Source organism: Oikopleura dioica, chromosome XSR, assembly GCF_907165135.1.
Source record: "Oikopleura dioica chromosome XSR, OKI2018_I68_1.0, whole genome shotgun sequence".
In the NCBI taxonomy this organism is placed as follows: domain Eukaryota; kingdom Metazoa; phylum Chordata; class Appendicularia; order Copelata; family Oikopleuridae; genus Oikopleura; species Oikopleura dioica.
The window spans coordinates 1,312,188-1,328,984 of NC_137294.1; the positions used below are offsets into that span (position 1 = coordinate 1,312,188).

At 41.6% G+C, this 16,797-nt stretch overlaps 5 protein-coding genes and 1 long non-coding RNA gene across 7 annotated transcripts; 2 read left to right on the forward strand and 4 right to left on the reverse strand.

Moving 5' to 3' along the window:
* Positions 1-753: 753 nt before the first annotated feature.
* On the reverse strand, positions 754-4,054 carry LOC145706500 (uncharacterized). 2 transcript variants are annotated; one of them, XM_081783916.1, is made up of 5 exons: positions 3,694-4,054; positions 3,418-3,643; positions 1,425-3,374; positions 1,015-1,384; positions 754-970 (listed from the first exon to the last, which is right to left on the reverse strand). In XM_081783916.1, the coding sequence occupies exons 3-5, from the start codon at positions 3,030-3,032 to the stop codon at positions 858-860; spliced, it is 2,091 nt and encodes a 696-aa protein (XP_081640042.1). In that variant the 5' UTR covers positions 3,033-3,374; positions 3,418-3,643; positions 3,694-4,054; the 3' UTR covers positions 754-857. The 2 variants fall into 2 exon arrangements, with proteins under 2 accessions (XP_081640042.1, XP_081640041.1); XM_081783915.1 differs by having other exon boundaries at positions 3,418-3,649.
* Positions 4,055-4,627: 573 nt separating this feature from the next.
* LOC145706508 (sulfotransferase 1A1-like) lies at positions 4,628-5,851 on the forward strand. Its single transcript, XM_081783925.1, has 5 exons — positions 4,628-4,764; positions 4,818-4,977; positions 5,025-5,327; positions 5,370-5,622; positions 5,668-5,851. Exons 1-5 carry the CDS (start codon positions 4,686-4,688, stop codon positions 5,752-5,754), a joined length of 882 nt encoding a protein of 293 aa, XP_081640051.1. The 5' UTR covers positions 4,628-4,685; the 3' UTR covers positions 5,755-5,851.
* A 16-nt stretch (positions 5,852-5,867) lies between these two features.
* LOC145706506 (acyl-coenzyme A thioesterase 3-like) lies at positions 5,868-7,336 on the reverse strand. Its single transcript, XM_081783923.1, has 4 exons — positions 6,847-7,336; positions 6,273-6,769; positions 6,023-6,232; positions 5,868-5,982 (listed from the first exon to the last, which is right to left on the reverse strand). Exons 1-4 carry the CDS (start codon positions 7,166-7,168, stop codon positions 5,905-5,907), a joined length of 1,107 nt encoding a protein of 368 aa, XP_081640049.1. The 5' UTR covers positions 7,169-7,336; the 3' UTR covers positions 5,868-5,904.
* Positions 7,337-11,162: 3,826 nt separating this feature from the next.
* LOC145707247 (uncharacterized) lies at positions 11,163-13,839 on the forward strand. The gene is made up of 12 exons (XM_081784741.1): positions 11,163-11,347; positions 11,792-11,821; positions 11,957-12,036; positions 12,081-12,290; positions 12,333-12,592; positions 12,636-12,772; positions 12,813-12,957; positions 13,006-13,104; positions 13,149-13,281; positions 13,326-13,462; positions 13,537-13,629; positions 13,669-13,839. Exons 1-12 carry the CDS (start codon positions 11,328-11,330, stop codon positions 13,837-13,839), a joined length of 1,515 nt encoding a protein of 504 aa, XP_081640867.1. The 5' UTR covers positions 11,163-11,327.
* Positions 13,840-13,916: 77 nt separating this feature from the next.
* On the reverse strand, positions 13,917-14,800 carry LOC145707253 (carbohydrate sulfotransferase 11-like). Its single transcript, XM_081784747.1, has 4 exons — positions 14,635-14,800; positions 14,445-14,589; positions 14,292-14,388; positions 13,917-14,253 (listed from the first exon to the last, which is right to left on the reverse strand). The coding sequence occupies exons 1-4, from the start codon at positions 14,797-14,799 to the stop codon at positions 13,917-13,919; spliced, it is 744 nt and encodes a 247-aa protein (XP_081640873.1). The 5' UTR covers position 14,800.
* A 626-nt stretch (positions 14,801-15,426) lies between these two features.
* On the reverse strand, positions 15,427-15,980 carry LOC145706523 (uncharacterized). Its single transcript, XR_014134692.1, has 2 exons — positions 15,761-15,980; positions 15,427-15,631 (listed from the first exon to the last, which is right to left on the reverse strand). It is a non-coding gene; the product is annotated as an uncharacterized LOC145706523 (long non-coding RNA).
* Between the last annotated feature and the right edge of the window lie 817 nt (positions 15,981-16,797).

Here is a 16,797-nt window from a genome sequence, read left to right on the forward strand (position 1 = left end):
CATAAACCCGTCCATGGCTTTTATGATCAAGGGAATTCATAAGACCTAAATGCCAATTTTCTTGAAATCATTAAATCAAGTCGTCTCAGTTACTGCTTACTGTAAGCACTCAATGATGATAACATGTGTAAATTAAAACTGTAGCAGTAAGTGGTTTGTTTATTTACAGTAAGAGGAATTCACAATGAAATGGCTCATTGCAAGTCATTTTTTTAAGCAGTAGGTTTAGTTTGCACTTTCAAAGCAGTCATCGTCAGTTTCACTTTCGCACTCGCAGCTTCCGTACTCGAGGTCTTCTTCCCAGACGAGTTTCTTTTTGTCCTCCGATTGGGGTTTTCTTTTACGGCAGAATTCGCATGCCAAGTAAACGGCCAAACAGCAAAGAAGGAAAACGATCCCCATCACTGGTAAAATCAGCCAGTCGTAGCAACTCTCAGAAACGAGAATTGAGCATTCGTTGGTGCTTTCGCTCTTCAAGTAGCCGGGAAAGACATTTTCAAAAACGGAATTCATCTTTTTTAAAGGAAGATCCTTTTCCTCTTTCTTGTAGTTTTATTTCTAGTGACTTTGTGGTTTTCATCGCTCGTTTTTATATTCTCAGTTTATTGCATTTCCACTAGGTCGCGAGGGGCTTGTTTGAGCGCAAATTAAAAATTCTCCAGTGTGTCAGGACTCCTATGATTCCTTTCGCAAATACTTCCTGATCTTCTCCTGCCTGCTTGACCATTTTGCAAAGAAACGATGTTTCCAAATTCAACATGTTTTATTGACCTCTTCGGTCTAACAGTGAGCAGTAATGTAACAATGAGGTAGGAATTTTGAATGTACAGTGGTTATTACAGACCCAGTGGAATTTCTTAAGTTACAACTGGGTCGACTTCGCTTGGGTGTCGTTCAACGCCTGTTCCAAAGGCGTTTCCTGTCATTGATGTGGTGTCGTAGTTCCAGGCAAAAGAGTACTCCCAGTCGGCTATGAAATGATAATTATTTGTGAAAGAATGGAATGAGACTTACCTTCAGTTCGTGGCTGCCAGTCGTAGTTGCAGTTGTGCTCAGTGTTGCAGCACTGAGTGCATAAACTTGTCTCTTTCAAGCCGTTTTTGAAGTCGACGGGGGTTCGGATGCCGAGGAAGTCGGAATAGTCGGCGTCGACGAAGAGTCCAGTTTGAGCATTGGTCGAGGTGAAACTGGTTCCAGTTCCAGTGGCAGAGGCGCCTCCATAGATGATGTTAGTGATCCAGCCGAGATTGGTGCTAGGCCATTCGTAGAGCGCAACATCGTATGGTCGTCGACCAACTTTGTCGATCATAGCAGTGTTATCTCCTGGCCAGCATTGTCGTCCAGCTTTAACGAGGAAATTCTGGTACTTTTGCATGTAGCAAGCCTGAATGAGGTTAGAGACCTTTTGAGATAGATTTATTTACCTGAGCTTGTTTGCATCCAGCTCGCACTTGCGTCACGTAGCCCCAAGTGCGTCTTTCTTCGATAAAGCAAGTGCCAGAAGAATATTCGCATGATTTCTGATTGAGACTGTTGCTGCAGGTGGCGTAAAGGTTTTCGCCAGTTTTGTCAGCTTTGGTCGGATCAGAGGGATCGACAAGTTTGAATGTTCCGCTGTCTTTGTCCCAGACCATTTCGCGTTGAACATCACAAACGTGACATTTGAGCTTTGCCGGATCGTGAATCTCGGATGTGGCGTTGTTCTTGCTGCTGTCGATGCCTTCGTGCCATCTGTAGCTTGAGTAGTAGTTAGCGTCTGCGGTGCCTGGAATGGTGCCTGTTCCGGTTCCTGCTTCATCAAAATTTGTGTCGAAGTTTGTTGCTGTTGCGTCTGCGATACTTGCAAACTGGCCAGTTCCGCCTCCAAGTTCCCATGATGAATCAAAGTTGCTTCCTACCCACGAGTTGCCAGCAGCTGAGAAGCTAGTCCCGTGATCAACTCCCCACGAGTCCGCGACAACGCTTTGACCAGCATCAACATTCCAGGGTGAGTCTTTCCATGCTGATGACCACGTGGATCCTTTGCTTAGTCCGATTTTTCCGCCTTCCCCGTCAGTTGGCGAAAGATTGCTGTTTACTTTTCCTGAACTGTCGGTTTGTGCTTGTTGAACTTGGCCCCACTGGCGATTCATTGTTTCCCAATACTGGTTGAGCTTGTCCGAGTGGTCTCCAGATCGAGCATAGAGCATTTTGTCATTCGAGTAAAGAAGTTCAGCGAATGATTGGAGAGACGGCATGTAATCGTAATCGCTCCCCCAGCTCTCTGCACGATCTGCATCGTGCTCAACGTCGAAAGAGTCGAGCATTTGAGCGGATAAAGCAGCAAAATATTCCATTGTCGATGCGGTCGTCTCTACTGTTGTTGTTGGCTCTTGTGTTGTTGGGGCTTCTGTTGTTGTTTTGCGCGTAACTCTAGGTTTTCTTGTGGTTCTTTTCGTTGTTGTTGTCGTTGTCGTCGTTGAAGTTGTGGTAGTCGTTGTACTCGTTGTAGTAGTAGTAGTAGTAGTAGTAGTAGTAGTAGTAGTTGTTGTTGTTGTTGTCGTGGTTGTTGTGGTGGTTGAAGTTGTTGTTGGGATTTCTGTTGTGGTTGTTTCTGGAACAGTAGTTTCCATAAGTGTCGACGTACTCGTAATTGTAGTTGTAGATGTAGTCGTAGTTGTTGTTGACGTTGTTGTTGAAGTTGTTGTCGTACTAGTTGTTGTCGTGCTAGTAGTAGTTGTAGTAGTAGTCGTCGAAGTAGTTGTCGTAGTAGTCGTTGTACTAGTTGTTGTAGAAGTTGTTGAAGAGGTAATCGTCGTCGTCGTAAGGATCGGAGTAGTAGATGCAACAGGTGTTGTAAGTTCAATAGAATCAGTCTTGCTAGATGATTCTCCCAAGGAGAAAAAGTCCGAACCTGTCAGCTGAGAAAAGTAGTCTTCTTGGTAGAGATCGAAATTAAAGGGTTCGAATTCTTTGTCAGGGACCTCTTCTACGTCGATGTCGTTGGATTCTAGGTAATCTGAAAAATCTTCTTCGTAGAGCGAGTAGAGCATGTCAGAAATTGAAGAAGAAACAGGACTGAATAGTCCTTCTCCGCCATCGACAAAACCAAATCCTTCGCCATATTCGTAAGAAACAAGATCTTGCTCTGAGAATTGCTCAAATATTTCGAATTTCTGGTTGGCCTGTTTTGTTGTTGTTGTCGTCGTAGTCGTCGTAGTCGTCGTCGTTGTAGATGCTTTTGTGGTCGTGATGGAAGTACAGCCAGTATATTTCGAGTTGAGCTGCGGATTAAGTCCGTTTCCTTCGAAGCCGTTCGGGCAAATGCACTCGTAGTGACCGTAAAGGTTATTGCAATAAGCGTTCGCTACGCATGCGTGACTTCCATTTGTGCACTAGAATTTGGCCTCAAGCTTTGTCAACGATACCAGTTCTTACCTCATTGATATCTCTACATTTATTTCTCAAGATTTCAAAGCCAGACTCGCAGGTACACTCGTAGGAGCCAACAGTATTCACACAGACCTTATTTCCACAAGGGTTTTTGTTCGCACTGCACTCGTTCTTATCCACACAACTGTTCTTACCATCGCCCTCAAAGCCTTCTCGGCATGTGCAAATGTATCCATCGTCGACATTTTGACATTCGGCGTATTGATGGCAGCTATATCTTTTCATTAAATAAAACACGCTAGAAAATATCTCTGATCTTACTTGAATTTCGAGCATTTTCCGGGGGATATTGCGCTTTCAGCAGCAACCGGGCTCTTCTTTTTCTTTTTCTCTCGATTTTTCTCGGAGGTCTTGCGTTATTATTGCCCATGGACATTGCTATCATTTGCTCAAGCATGGATCCACTTGGAGCGGCGAACATTGCGCTGTAGTCGACATCGATGAGGCTGTCTTGGGAGAAGTTCCTTCCTTTGGCTCGTTTTCTCTCTCTCCTTTGCGACAGAACATTGGACGTGAGGTAAAAGATGATATACTGTAGCTTCATATTGAGTGAATAAAGCTTATATCCGCCTCTTATCGACACGTGATAATTCTAGTCTTCTGTTGTGATGGAAAAGGGTCTTTTATCTGGCAAAAATAGACGGAAACTTTCAACTCAAAATATCTCGTCACCCGTCATCACGGTTCTAAATGGTTATTCTTAAGGGAAACATATGTGGGGAGAATTTCCATCACGGGCCTGGTCCCAGCCTTGGTGCTGGTTTGAAAATGACTTGAACGAAGCTGTGGTGGTGATTTAAGAAGATCAGCGGCAAATATTATGCCTCGCTGCGGTCGCAATTGTATATATCGCATGTTTGGCAAGGTCCTGGAAGATTACACATTTTCAGCGGAACTTTTAATTTTATAATGCACGAGACCTTTATTCGAAAAAAACGTTTAGTCTCCACTTGGCCTAGCTCGCCCAAAATATTAATATTGCGGGTGATAAATAATCCAATCTCAGATCGCCTAAGTTGGTATCGTAAAAATTCAATTTTCGAATTAAATCATCGGTTTTTGGAAAAGAAATGAGCTTGCATTGCTTGGCTTTACGAAATTAAGAAGCTGCAATTATCATTTTTTCCCGGGGGCCGCACAAATATTTGAGAACAGTTCAAATATGTGTCATATTTTTTATTATTTCTTCGCAGTGCTTTGAATAAACACCGGACGAGTTGTATCAAGCTTTTTTACAAAGAAGATAATTGAGAATGAACGCGGCTGAAGAAGAAAAGAACTTGGAAGGGCTCATAAAACTTGGTTTTATGAAAATGCTCGATGGTTTTCCAGGTAGTCATAAACAGCGTATTTCTCGCTTCAAGGTTTTTATTCGCAATTTCTAGTTCGCGCTAGCGTGGAGGAAAAAGTAATCCGCGAACTTCAATCGATGAGCCTTCCGTCCAACACTGTAATTGTCGCTGGATATCCAAAGACTGGCAGCCATTTCCTTCTTCAAATTCTTGGCCAGTTGAAGTTCCAGCGGCTCTACGACATTGGCGAAGGGTATTTGACCATCGCACGAATAAGACAATGGTAAATAAACTATTTAGGGATGCAAAGTGCACATCGCTTCCACTCGAGTTCCAAGAGTTCCCGGCTCTAGAAACGATGATTAATGCCGTCAAAGCTGACCCTTCTACCAACTTTGTCTTCAATCACTCTCACGCTTATCCATCTCATTTGCCCAAAAATGCGAAAGTTTTGTACATTTCGAGGGACATCCGCGCTGTCGCCGTCTCTGGCTATCATTTCTTCGGCTCAATGGAAAAGTACAAGGTCATGTTTGAACACTACAACATCAAAAGCGCCGACGACTACGCCAATATTGTCTTTCAAGGAAAATCTTCTTATGGGTAAGTTCAGTTCTTTGCTTCAACGTGAATTTGAATCTCTAGGAACATGGACCGATACGACAAGTTGTGGAGAGAAGCAGCAGCAAAAGAGCCTGAACGGATTCATACAGTTACATTTGAAGACTTGAAGGTCAACTTACAACGAAACGTCGAAGAAATCGTCAAATTCCTCGGCCTGGAAAACGTCGATATTCCAAAAGTAGTGGACGGCAGTCAGTTCAAGAGCCACGACGCCAACTTCCACAAAGACGCAAAAATCACGGACACAGCTTCGAGCAGCGAAACACTCATCAAGGTTGAAAGCTAAACAGCTTAAAGGATTCTAACTGTGAATTTTTAGCGAAAAGGCGAAGTGGATAGCTGGAAGAGAGAACTCACCAAAGATTCCTTGTCGCTTTACGCAACGCTTTTTCCTGAGCGCAACTAAATCGTTGTTTGCGCTTGTTTGGATCTGGCAATTTCCTTTTTGCAAAAAACTGTGAAACTTCAAAGAATCGCGTTTTAACAATCCATGCAACATCAAAAAAAACAAACAATTTTCTTTGGAAAAGTTTTTTTATTCGATTGATGACCAAAACTACATGTTTTCTTTTAGGATCGAAACTATATTATCAAACAGTCTTCTGTGTTCTTGAGCTTCCTTGAGTTTTTGCTCCTAAATCGCTAATTTTCAAATGAAAACGCGCGAAATGTACCTTTGTTTCGTTCCTGCTCCATTTGACGAGTAATTTCAAGGGTCCGTATGCCATCACAGATTGCGTAACAACAGGAACTTCCGGTAAAACAGCCATGTGTCCGGAATGAAGAAAGTCAAGTTTTTGAACATTCGGTAGACCTTCTAAAAAGAGCTCAGAGATTTCCATTGAATGAGCTTGAGACGGGGCAAGATGAGGATCATCAAGTGGCTAGAATAGTTTCAAAAAAGATAGGGATCGTAAGAAATACCTGAAAGTGGAAGATCTTCGGAATATTCTTGAGCGGAAATCCTGTCTGTTTGATTTTCGCCGCCTCATCGTAATTTATTTGCCATTTTTCTTCATCATCCATTTTGAAAAGAAAATCGTCGGGTCCATGAAGAACTCCGAATGTTCCCCAAGTCGGGCTAATGAATCCATCATCTGTGAATGTAAAAAGATGCGTAACAAGCGGCAAACTATCGGCCGACGCCGCCAACTCCATCTTTTTGAAGATGTTATTTCCATAGGATAAGTCACACGCGATTGGGGCTGGAATTGAGCCCGCTTGAGTGACAGTGAGCTCGACAAGTTCCGGGCAGATTGATGCAAAGCCAAGTGCGATGTCAGCTCCTTTGCATTGGCCAACAACAGCTAGACGATCCCCGTAGCATTTTTCATGCGCGAGAAGAGTTTTTGCGGCGCTTTCGAAGTACTCCAATGAAAGGAGGTTCTTCTTCATGAAGTTTTCATTCCCGTATTTCTGAACTGATGAAACATATTTATCTGATTGGTGATCAATTAATTGAAGACTAGCTCTAACTTTAAGATAAGAACACACTTACCATTGTAACCGACTTCCATCACAACAAAACCTTCTCTTGCCAGTCTTATTGCTCGTGCATCTTGAATATGATTTAATGATCCGTTGATATGCAGCACTCCTGGAGCTGTTTTGCAATTTTCTGGGTAAAAAAGATTCGCTACCAGGCCATTTTCGCGGATTTCTTCTTTCACGATATCATCCCCGACTCCGGAAGCTCCTGTGATGGTTTCTTCTAATGTTCCTAGTTTGATTTTGAGCTTGGCCGTTTCAAATTCTTCCAGAATAAATGGATCGTAACTTTTCTCTGTTTGCGCCAAGGAAATCATATCCGCCACCATCATTTCGCTCAAATGGACTCTCCCAAATTGATCCGTTTTAACTGTAGTTTCATAGGCGAAACAGGAGTTGACTGTATCAAAGTAATTCAGGCTTAACTTTAGGTCGCTTTTTGGAACTAATCCGGTTGCAAAAAGTGGGAATCTCTTTCCAAAAAGAAGCTTTTTCGGTAATTTCAATGACATTTTGAAGGAAAAAAATGTTGTTGATTAATTTCGTAGCTCGGAAAAATGGGAGGGAAAAGCAAATATTTGAAGTAACAGGCAACATGTCCGAAAGGAGATTGAAGTTATTTTACAACAATATTTATTTCGAATAATCGATAAAAAAACTATTGTTATCAAAGACGAATTCTGAAAGCCATTTGTTCTTCAAAAAGAATAAATGAGATTCATTGTGTGGAAGTTGTTTCAAAAGTCAACGCTTTGGTTTTCAAAGACCGACGGAATAAACATTTATTTACCTGTTTTGTTGCAAGTTTTTGTTTGTTGCTCAAGCAATACTTCTCGAGCTATAAAAGGGGTTCGTCATTTTCGTTCACTTTCGAAAACTCGAAATTGAACACTCAAAACTTGAAAAAAAATAATTTCAAGGATGATTTTTACGCATAATGTAGACGGAGAAATTATTCGCTACAGAATAGTTTTCAAGAAACAGAAATATACGACGTCTCGAGTAGTCTCGAGCAAACCGCCGAAGAAAAGTCCAATCGGAAATCGTAAAAAGAGACCGCTACGACGTAAAAACTCACTGATACGAAAGCAAACTGCCTATGTGGAACCCGACTTGAAATTTGAAGAGTTCGTCAAAGCGTTGCACTGGATTGTGCTACGACTAATCTATCGTCCGGTTAGCCCCACAAACCGTTCCAAAGTTGATAGTTTTTTACATCAACAGTTTTTTAGCGAAGACTTTTTTCGATGGCTAATGGCGGATGGAGAATACGACAATCTTGCTTCTGCCCACAAAAATCTGACAAGTCATATCTCCGATGCCTGCTCAGCCTTTTCCACACAAGCCTGGAACAAAAACTTTAAAACAACGGTTCGCGCAGAGTTCGAAATCCCGCGTTTGCCCGGGGGAAGATACGGGCACGGGCAAGAAAGTGAAGATTCCCGAGGGCAAAAGCGGTCACGGGCAAAAAAACGAATTTTCCCGCGGGCCAAGCGGGCACGGGCACAAGAAAAAATATTCCCGCGGGCAAATTCGGGCACGGGCAAGATTCCCGCGAGCTTAAATGGGCACGGGCAGATTCAATGCACCTCATGAAAAAGTGTTTAAACTATTTAAATAGCGTGGAAATAGACACCAAATACTTGAGGGAGTATATTGAAAACTAATCTGAACTAATCAGAACTGTTATGTCATGTTTTTTTAAGGCTAACGAAGTTTTCCAGCCCATTTCCGCCTTATAGACCCCCGAACGTTATACCTTTACATATCAACAGAAAATTTTAATAACTTTAACGGTTCAAAATTCTAGAAAACTCCACTTCCGGTCGGTTCTAGAGCCCGAAGTTGACGTAATTTAGGTGTTATGGTGAAGTGTGACCTATCAAATTGATGGTCAGACGATTTCCTATCATTTTAGACCAAGAATCAAGACCAACCGCGGTAAAATAAACCGGAAAAAATGAAAAAAAATTCATCACTTTATGCCATTTTTTACATAATTTTAACGGTCGGTTTGACCAGGTTTGGGACTGTTTCTTCTGAAATATTGATTTTAGGATCACCCAAAATCTTCTGAGCATAAATTTGATAGGTCACACTCTACCATTTTAACTAAGTTTCGTCAACTTCCGGCTCTAGAATCGACCAGAAGTGGAGTTCTCTAGAATTTTAAACCGTCAAAGTTTTTAAAATTTTCTGCTGATTCTAAAAAAGTATGGTGTTCGGGGGTCTATAAGGCGGAAGTGGGCTGGAAAACTTCGTTGACCTTAAAAAAGCACGTCTATATGCAAAAATAAACTCATGGACGATGTGCAATGCACATTGTGCATTGGTAAAGTGTGACCTTTTTTTGACTTGGAAGATTTTGAGTCATCAGTATATCAGAAGAGAGAGTTCCAAACAAGGCCGAAGCGACCGGTAAAATTATGAAAAAAAGGCATAAATTGATCATTTTTTTTCAGTTTTAACCGGTTGGCTTGACAGCGATCGGGATTGATTATTCTCTTAAATGATAAGTTGGAGTGGTCTCCGTTTGCCCAAGTCGCCGTTTGCCAAACTTGGGGAAACAAACTTGGCTTCTCAAACGTTAATCCTGACTTCTTCAACGCCAATCCTGGCTTCACCAACTTCAATCATGTCTTCTCCACTATCATTAATATTATATCAATTATGGTTTTTCCAACGTCGATTCTGGGTCTACATCGTCAATCCTAGCTTCACTGACTTCAATCATGGCTTCTCTAATGTCAGTCCCGAGTTCTCCAACGCGAATCCCGGCTTCGTCAATTTCAATCTAGGCTTTTTCAACGTCAATTGACTGTGGAGAAGCCAATACAACAAAGTTATATGAATCATATAATATGATCAATCAACTTAATTAATTCACATCGCCGTTTGCCCAAGTCGCCGTTTGCCCAACTTGGGGAAACGGAGACCACTCGGTCGTAGTTTCTAACTAGCTCCTAAAACTTGCGATTTAAAAATCCGAACTGATTCAAGGTCGTTTTTATTTTGTATTCTAATTTTGAAAAATAGGCTTGAGATTTAGCAGTAGAAAAAATTGAAAAAAATGTTCCCCCGGGCTGCCCTCGGGAATATTTCGTGCGGGAACGCGGGCAAACCGCCCGTGCCCGTTTATGCCCGCGGGAATCTTCTCATTCATGCCCGTGCCCGTATCTGCCCGCGGGAAAATTTGTTATAGTGCCCGTGCCCGCTTGGCTCGCGGGAAAATTCGTTTTTGTGCCCGTGACCGTTTTTGCCCCCGGGAATCTTCAATATTCTGCCCGTGCCCGCCCGCCCGCCGCCCCCTTGCCCGGGAGCCGCAAAAATTTCGAACTCTGGGTTCGCGATTACCCGAATTTAGGAGAACCGATAACATCTTTCAACAAAAAATACAAGGTAAAATTGAATTTAGAAAAAAGCTATTGAAAAAAGCAATAACAAATTCTCAAGCGACGATGTTCATGCTGTTCGAAAGTTACCTCTTGCGATGTTATTGCACGACTTGACGGCACCCCGTACAATGACAATACGATGATGCCAAAAGAAAGAAGAATTCCTCCTGCGGCCACCCTGACACTAACAAATTACTGTTGGACAAAGTATGATTCTTTATTCGATAAATTTTTATAATATTTTCTAGTATGAAAAACTATCATCAGAGTTTTCACTTTCGCAAGCATATTGAGGATGAAATCGCAATCAAGGTGGATGATGAGGCCCGAACTCGAATTCAAGAATCGGATCCTTGTTGTTATCGGATAATGGATCGTCTGGAAGAGTTTGCAAGGCACAAATACGACCTGTTCGTTGAAATTATGCAGAATGCTGAAATCGGCAGAGTGAGAAAACTGAAGAATATTTCTTGATCACTTTCTCATCTCTTCCTCATGCTTTTCCTCAGACTCTTGATTTATCAGAATTTTCTTTTATGTTTCCATATTTTCTGTTTTTAACCTTTGCAACAATTCCCTACGTCTCTGATTTTGAGAACGAATAAAAAACACTCTTCTGAAAACAAACCTTGTTATCCTCCTTATATAATAGTGCATATTCATATTTATAGTATTTAGATCCTTTGAAAATTTAATAGTTTATAGAAAACGGGGGAGAGGGGAGAGCTTCCAAAGTGATGGTAAAGTTCAGAAGAATAACGAAAAGCAAATGTTGCGCGCCGTAAAACGAGCGGTATTCTTGTGAGTGGCTTCTTTTACTGTTTCTAGCGCAACTGATCTAAATAGCTCACACTTGACGAGCGTTAAGTCCTACTCAGATGGCTATCGTTGGATGTTGATAAATCTTGTGGGTTTTTGGGCATTCTAGCGCTCTGAGAAGTCGAATCCGCCAATTGTGATTTGCGCTTGCTATTTGCTCTGCAGCTAATATTGACAGAGAGAAAGCAAAATGGAAATTTTAAAGGCAGAGATCTGCCTCTCACTTTCGGAAGTTACCGGGGGCCACTAGCAGTCGTAGAGAACCTAAACAGAAGAGATGGAGAACTCGACGATCGTAGGAAAGGGAGATGATTTCAGAGTTTTCTTCCTTGTTTGCACTTATCGACAAAAAAACGCACCGTCATCTTTGAATTGCATTTCGAAACTAAATTCATCATTCAAACCAAAGAAGTAAAAGACAAACGCTTCCTTACTGGATGCTTGTTTTGAAAGACCTTAGTTTGTCGAACTTCTTTGGAGTAATTTCGAAATGAAGATCCCAAAGTGACGTTTCATCGTTCCTAAAATTGAAAGTTTGCGCACGATTTTTTCATTGTTTATTTCTCAAGAAGATTTCTTCCTGAGAATTTCTTCAAGTCTGATCGGCTGATCAATTACCCGATTTGCGATAGCTAGCAATAATTTATTATCCTGCGGGGTTCCTATCTCACCGTGTGATTACTATTTTTACAACTTCGTTTCACTTATTTTTTCTTTGTTTCACGAATCTTATCCTTTCGAAGGCTTTATTGAAGCGGACGTTTTTGTGGAAGGAAAGAGTGCGTTATTGAGAATTAACTTGTAAGAGATTTTCGTTGATGATGGCAGATAGACAGCGAGAATGTTTAAACTTGAATCCCCTGGATAAGAACCAGATATCGCAACTATGAACGACACTTTTATCACAGACTCTGATCCTTGGTACGGCCCTGTCAGAAGTTACGTCAAAATTTTCGAAGAATACGAGTATTCAATCCTTATAGCAGGTAATCAAAATAATTAAACCACAAAAAGCTCAACAATTGTTCAGCTGTGACTGGTGGCGTCATTTTTACCTTGGTCGGATTGTGTTGCTCGCACTGCTGCTGCAAGAAAAAGGCAACCGGCAATTCTAGCTCGAGCAGCAGAAGAAACAAGTCGGGCAATACCACTATCGTCAAAGATGAAATCGTAACGGACGTTTACTCGACTGGGTTGAAAGTTGATCCGATATTCCAACTGCCAGAAGACACTGGAGATGGTATTTGACGACCATTTTTTCTCGATGAAAAAAATGTTTCAGAGTTTGAAGAAGAAAACGAGCGATTCCTGGGCGGATCAAAAAAGGCCGGCGAAGCTACGGAAATGCAGTCAAATAATTCTACCACTTCAAAAAGAAGCACGCGTTCTACGGGCTCACAAACTGTAACAATCAACAACGCGGTGACACCTCCAGTAGCAGCTAGCTTTACAGTAGCGACAGCTTCTGCGTCCACGCCCAAATTTGAACAGAAGAAGAAGAAGGAGCTTATTCCTATTGTGCCTATTGCTCCTATCACAATGGCGAGGAAATCATGGAAGAATATATCTAAAAAATTAATTTAAGCGCGCACCAGAGCTTCCAACGAGCCCGCAGCCAAAATACTCGCCGACGATTTCGCCAGCATCGTCGATCGAAACAATCTTCGACAACGTTGAGAAGCCGAACAACAAACGAACAGTCAAACACAACATTGCTTTCAGGTACAAGACTTTGACGACAAAGTCACAGGAATTTCTTTAGTTCCCTCCCTCGACGGCTGTTTCCACTCTCTTCCGAGCTCCTGACGTTTTTGGCAAAGGAAGATTTGAACCTAGACTGGCAAATTTACACGATCAACAACAGGGCATTAGAATGCTTTTTGTACAAATACATGATCTTCATTACTGTAAGTGAAGATTACAAAATAATAATCAAGATGTAACTCTTCTTCTAGGAGCCGGACCGGGAGAACTTGTTGGTGGGAATAATGTTGACTAGAATTCTGATTCAAATTCAAGCTCGCGATGCAGAGAATGAGCTGGAAAATGTCAAAGTAGCTTATTATTTATGTTAAAACTCATTTTAATACTATTTTAGCAAAACATGAGCAGCGGTTCGGACTCACAAATCCACAGAGAAGCCTGGTCTGTTTCAAAAACCTGCCCTATCAGCTTCGGAAGCTTCTGTCCTCGACGAAATCTCCTCCTTGATTTCGAGAAAATCGTCCCAAGTAAGAGGCTCTGCAATATTTGGATCCTTGATGTGAATTTTAAGACGTGAAAGGCCTTCTTCTGTCCAAGGGTATTTGTGGTTTGACGCATTTGGAGCAGATTTTCGGAAATCCGGAAAAATCAGTCGAGCTAATGACTTCAGCTGAGTCACATGTCTTATCTGGCGATATCACTGTACAAGTAAGTTCTTGGCATCTACACAGACGTACTTAAAAGATGATAGCCGTGCAAATATTAACGAATGTTATTTTAAGGGAATGGACAGTCTCCTGCGTCTGTTAGACGGGTTCAGTCAAGACGCAGCGATGTATGAATTCGTCAAAGCCCAGGAAGATTGGGAAATAAAAGTAGACAAATAGTGCTTTCAGAATTTTACTGCTTTTCAGGGTGGAAACGCCGTGGAGCCCATGATTGTCAAGAATTCCATCAAAACGAGTGTTTCGATATCGCGCAGTTCGCAGCCCGGAAACGGCCTTTACCAATTTGCCCAGACATCTACCAAAGCCGACTTGTCGATGAGGAGACGCTTCGAAGTTTCTTTCAGTAATAAATACTAAGATAAAAATGTACAACACTGTGTCAACTTGAATATTTATTGATATTTACAGATATTGGTATGGCAGGGTAACTTGAGCTAGACAACATCCCAAACGTACTGAGGTATCGAATACTGAAAGAGCTCGAAATCGAGCTGGTACGTGTAGTAGAGCCGTTCCAGTCCTTCTTTTGTTAATCCAGTGAAGTACTTTTTAATCTGATCTGTGTCTGTTGCCTTTCTGTAGTAAGGATACTCCACAACAGAAGAGAGATTAACATCAGCCAGCATGAAAGCAGCGTCCTCAACGATGGACTCGACTTTTCCGATAAAGTTCCAGTCGACATCGCAAACGCGGCAAATGTCGAAAAAGCGGGTCCAATGACGAACTCGGATTCCAAAGTCACCCTTGGCTCCTACTTCTGGTCCTCGAGCACTGAAAGGTTGCAAAAGACTCCTTCGACAAAAATCTACCTCAAATAAGCGACGAAGCGGTGGAAGGACTCGACGTCGTAGTCAATGAATTTGTCGATTTCATTGCGCTTTTGAAGAAAGGAATACGTTCGTCTGCCTGTTCGGATTTTTTATCGAGCTTATTTTTTCAAAACATTTGGCTGGGATGAAAACCCGTTCCTATTCCACCGCGAAACTCGTCAAAAGCTTTGTCTCTGTAGGCAGAAAGGACTCTTTCTATTGGATCGCGAACAACTGTAAAAGTGTAGTAGCTCTTCAGCATTTGCAGTCTCTCTTCTACAGGATAATCCGTCAAGTACTGAATAAATATCTCAAATACCAACGCTAAGAGGGCTGTCAGTACTGTTAGATTGTAGTGTTCTAGTTTTCTGGGCTTTCGGATCGCGAGAACATTTCTGATGTCTTGGAATCGCGGATCGGTGAGCTTGATTAATACTCGTTTCCAGTTACTGCTTCCTACTTTTGGCAATTCGCAGTACATGAGTTTGTTGCCTTCGTCGACTATCATCGGGAACTCTTTTTGTGGAGGCTAATTCGGAAATTCCTCGCTTTCATTTTTATTTAAAAAAACTGAGTTGTGAGTATTTTAGCCGTTCCTATTTCTTGCCCCGACTTCCAAATTTGCTCAAGAGACGGCCTCTTGCCCTTGATTTTCGCACATCTGTCCTTGATGTTCTGCAATCTCTGTTCGTAGATAATTTTCTTCTGCTCGTCCGGGATTATCTGAAGCAACTGCCATTCCTCCGGAGCCGCTCGGTGAAGCAGATGCTCGGTGGAGAACCACGCCACGCAAGTCAGAAAGATCACGCACAGAATCACAAAATCTAGCTGAAATTTCTCCGACATCCCCGTCTCTACCGCCTTCTACAAGGTCATCTCTCCACCTTTCCGGATCAAAGTTTCTTGCGCTCTGCCCGGCTGACCGCGCCGCCGGGCGAACAGCGTTCCATCCTCCTCCTCGCTAAGTGCGCACAATTCTGTACTTGAAAAAAGTCTGAAACTCAACTCGATTCAGAAGAATTCAGACAAGAATCTGATACTACTGTATTCCACTTCATCTCTTACAAAAACCGTAAAAGCTAAAACTCACTACACAACAACCGCAGCTACAATAATAAAAAGACAACAAAAGATAGAAAGAGGAAATTGATTTTATTCAGGTGAACATGTGCGATTGCAAGCTTTTTGCTTTCGATGTCGCTCGCTTTCCAAGGCGAATGCCTTTGGGAGAGTCTTGCGAAGACTTTCACGTCTTCGCTTCGTAGCACGCAAGCTCGATTGCTTGAATAGCGACTCCATTTTCAGGAGTCCTGCGCTTCGTGGTGCTTTAACTCGCAATTCTAAAAATAAAATTAAGTCGAGACTCGCCTCAAATTTTCTCTGAAAAGAGAAGCCCTTGATGCTTATAAGTTATAACAATAAAATTTATAAAATAATTTAAAAAAAATCTCTTCAAAAAAGCAATTTACCTCTGTTTTTGCCGCTTCGGACCGGGTAGTACCCGGTAAGATTGGGAACTGACAGAAATTCGATTTTAGCCCTAACAACAACTTCGGCTCTAGAGACTTTTTCGTTGAAATCTCCAAAACAACTCGCCAACAAAGGGGTCGAAAATATTCACGTTTCTGTTGATTCTGAGAGTTCTGACGGTTGAAAATCTTTGATTTTTGGACAACTTGTGGAGAAGACAATAAGAATTTCGAATATCTAATTAATTAAAAAAATTATCGGTGAATTTTTGAATGAGAGCCAAATTAAAGTTTAAAATCGCTCTCCTTCAAAATTTCACCGATGAATTATAAAACAAACTAGATTTTTGAATTCCTTATTAAATTCTACATAAGTCTGCCAAAAATCAAGGAATTTCATCGGTTAGATCTTCCAAAATTGAAAAAAAAATAGTCAAATTTTTGACTTTTTTCTCAAAAGTCAGTTTGAGTTTTCTTCCAAAGGATCAGTGCATATTGAGATAATAAGTCGATAACGGCAGGTACTGAAAATGTCACGAATGTCACGAGTTGGCTGAAAATGTCACGATATTCGAAAAATTGACTTCCATAATTTTTCGAATTAAGCACTCTAACGGTCCTTCTTTGTGCATTTTCTGGTAGATAACTCATTGTTTTGGCGGAGCCCAACTCTTACTGCACGCAAAACTCAAATTTTTCGGACCCTCTTACTGACGATGTCACGAAAAAAGTGGTCATTTTCGTGACATTCGTGACATTTTCAGTGCCGGTGATAACTTTCCATATAGACGTGATTTTGATATCAGCGTGATTTTTTCCAGTCTTCGTTACTGGCTTAATTTGATCCGAAAAGGTGGAGTTTTCTCAGGTTGAAAATGTTGGTTGCGAGCGGAGCGTGCGATCTTTTGTTATTCCTTCCAATATTCATGAGATGACTGCTAGAGCGAGGCTATTTTTTCCACAGGGGCTGTTTCAAATTGCCGTTCAACGAAATTCGCAATATTTTTTTAGAGATGTAACTTTCAACTTCCAAGAAG

What these genes read in the sequence shown, in the direction of transcription:
- LOC145706506 (XM_081783923.1), bottom strand. Translation starts at nt 7,168, where the DNA reads ATGATGGTGGCGGATATGATTTCCTTGGCGCAAACAGAGAAAAGTTAC. An exon ending in GATGGAAGTCGGTTACAATG is followed by an intron (nt 6,770 to 6,846) that starts GTAAGTGTGTTC and finishes ATGTTTCATCAG; the next exon opens with TTCAGAAATACGGGAATGAA. An exon ending in GGAGCAGGAACGAAACAAAG is followed by an intron (nt 5,983 to 6,022) that starts GTACATTTCGCG and finishes TTAGCGATTTAG; the next exon opens with GAGCAAAAACTCAAGGAAGC.
- LOC145706500 (XM_081783916.1), bottom strand. Translation starts at nt 3,032, where the DNA reads ATGCTCTACTCGCTCTACGAAGAAGATTTTTCAGATTACCTAGAATCC. An exon ending in CTGGATGCAAACAAGCTCAG is followed by an intron (nt 1,385 to 1,424) that starts GTAAATAAATCT and finishes AACCTCATTCAG; the next exon opens with GCTTGCTACATGCAAAAGTA. An exon ending in CTGGCAGCCACGAACTGAAG is followed by an intron (nt 971 to 1,014) that starts GTAAGTCTCATT and finishes ATCATTTCATAG; the next exon opens with CCGACTGGGAGTACTCTTTT.
- LOC145706508 (XM_081783925.1), top strand. Translation starts at nt 4,686, where the DNA reads ATGAACGCGGCTGAAGAAGAAAAGAACTTGGAAGGGCTCATAAAACTT. An exon ending in CAAGGAAAATCTTCTTATGG is followed by an intron (nt 5,328 to 5,369) that starts GTAAGTTCAGTT and finishes TTGAATCTCTAG; the next exon opens with GAACATGGACCGATACGACA. An exon ending in GCAGCGAAACACTCATCAAG is followed by an intron (nt 5,623 to 5,667) that starts GTTGAAAGCTAA and finishes GTGAATTTTTAG; the next exon opens with CGAAAAGGCGAAGTGGATAG.
- LOC145707247 (XM_081784741.1), top strand. Translation starts at nt 11,328, where the DNA reads ATGGAGAACTCGACGATCGT. An exon ending in CTATTGCTCCTATCACAATG is followed by an intron (nt 12,593 to 12,635) that starts GCGAGGAAATCA and finishes AATTAATTTAAG; the next exon opens with CGCGCACCAGAGCTTCCAAC. An exon ending in AATACATGATCTTCATTACT is followed by an intron (nt 12,958 to 13,005) that starts GTAAGTGAAGAT and finishes CTCTTCTTCTAG; the next exon opens with GAGCCGGACCGGGAGAACTT.
- LOC145707253 (XM_081784747.1), bottom strand. Translation starts at nt 14,799, where the DNA reads ATGATAGTCGACGAAGGCAACAAACTCATGTACTGCGAATTGCCAAAA. An exon ending in TAGAACACTACAATCTAACA is followed by an intron (nt 14,590 to 14,634) that starts GTACTGACAGCC and finishes ATATTTATTCAG; the next exon opens with TACTTGACGGATTATCCTGT. An exon ending in CGCTTCGTCGCTTATTTGAG is followed by an intron (nt 14,254 to 14,291) that starts GTAGATTTTTGT and finishes GCAACCTTTCAG; the next exon opens with TGCTCGAGGACCAGAAGTAG.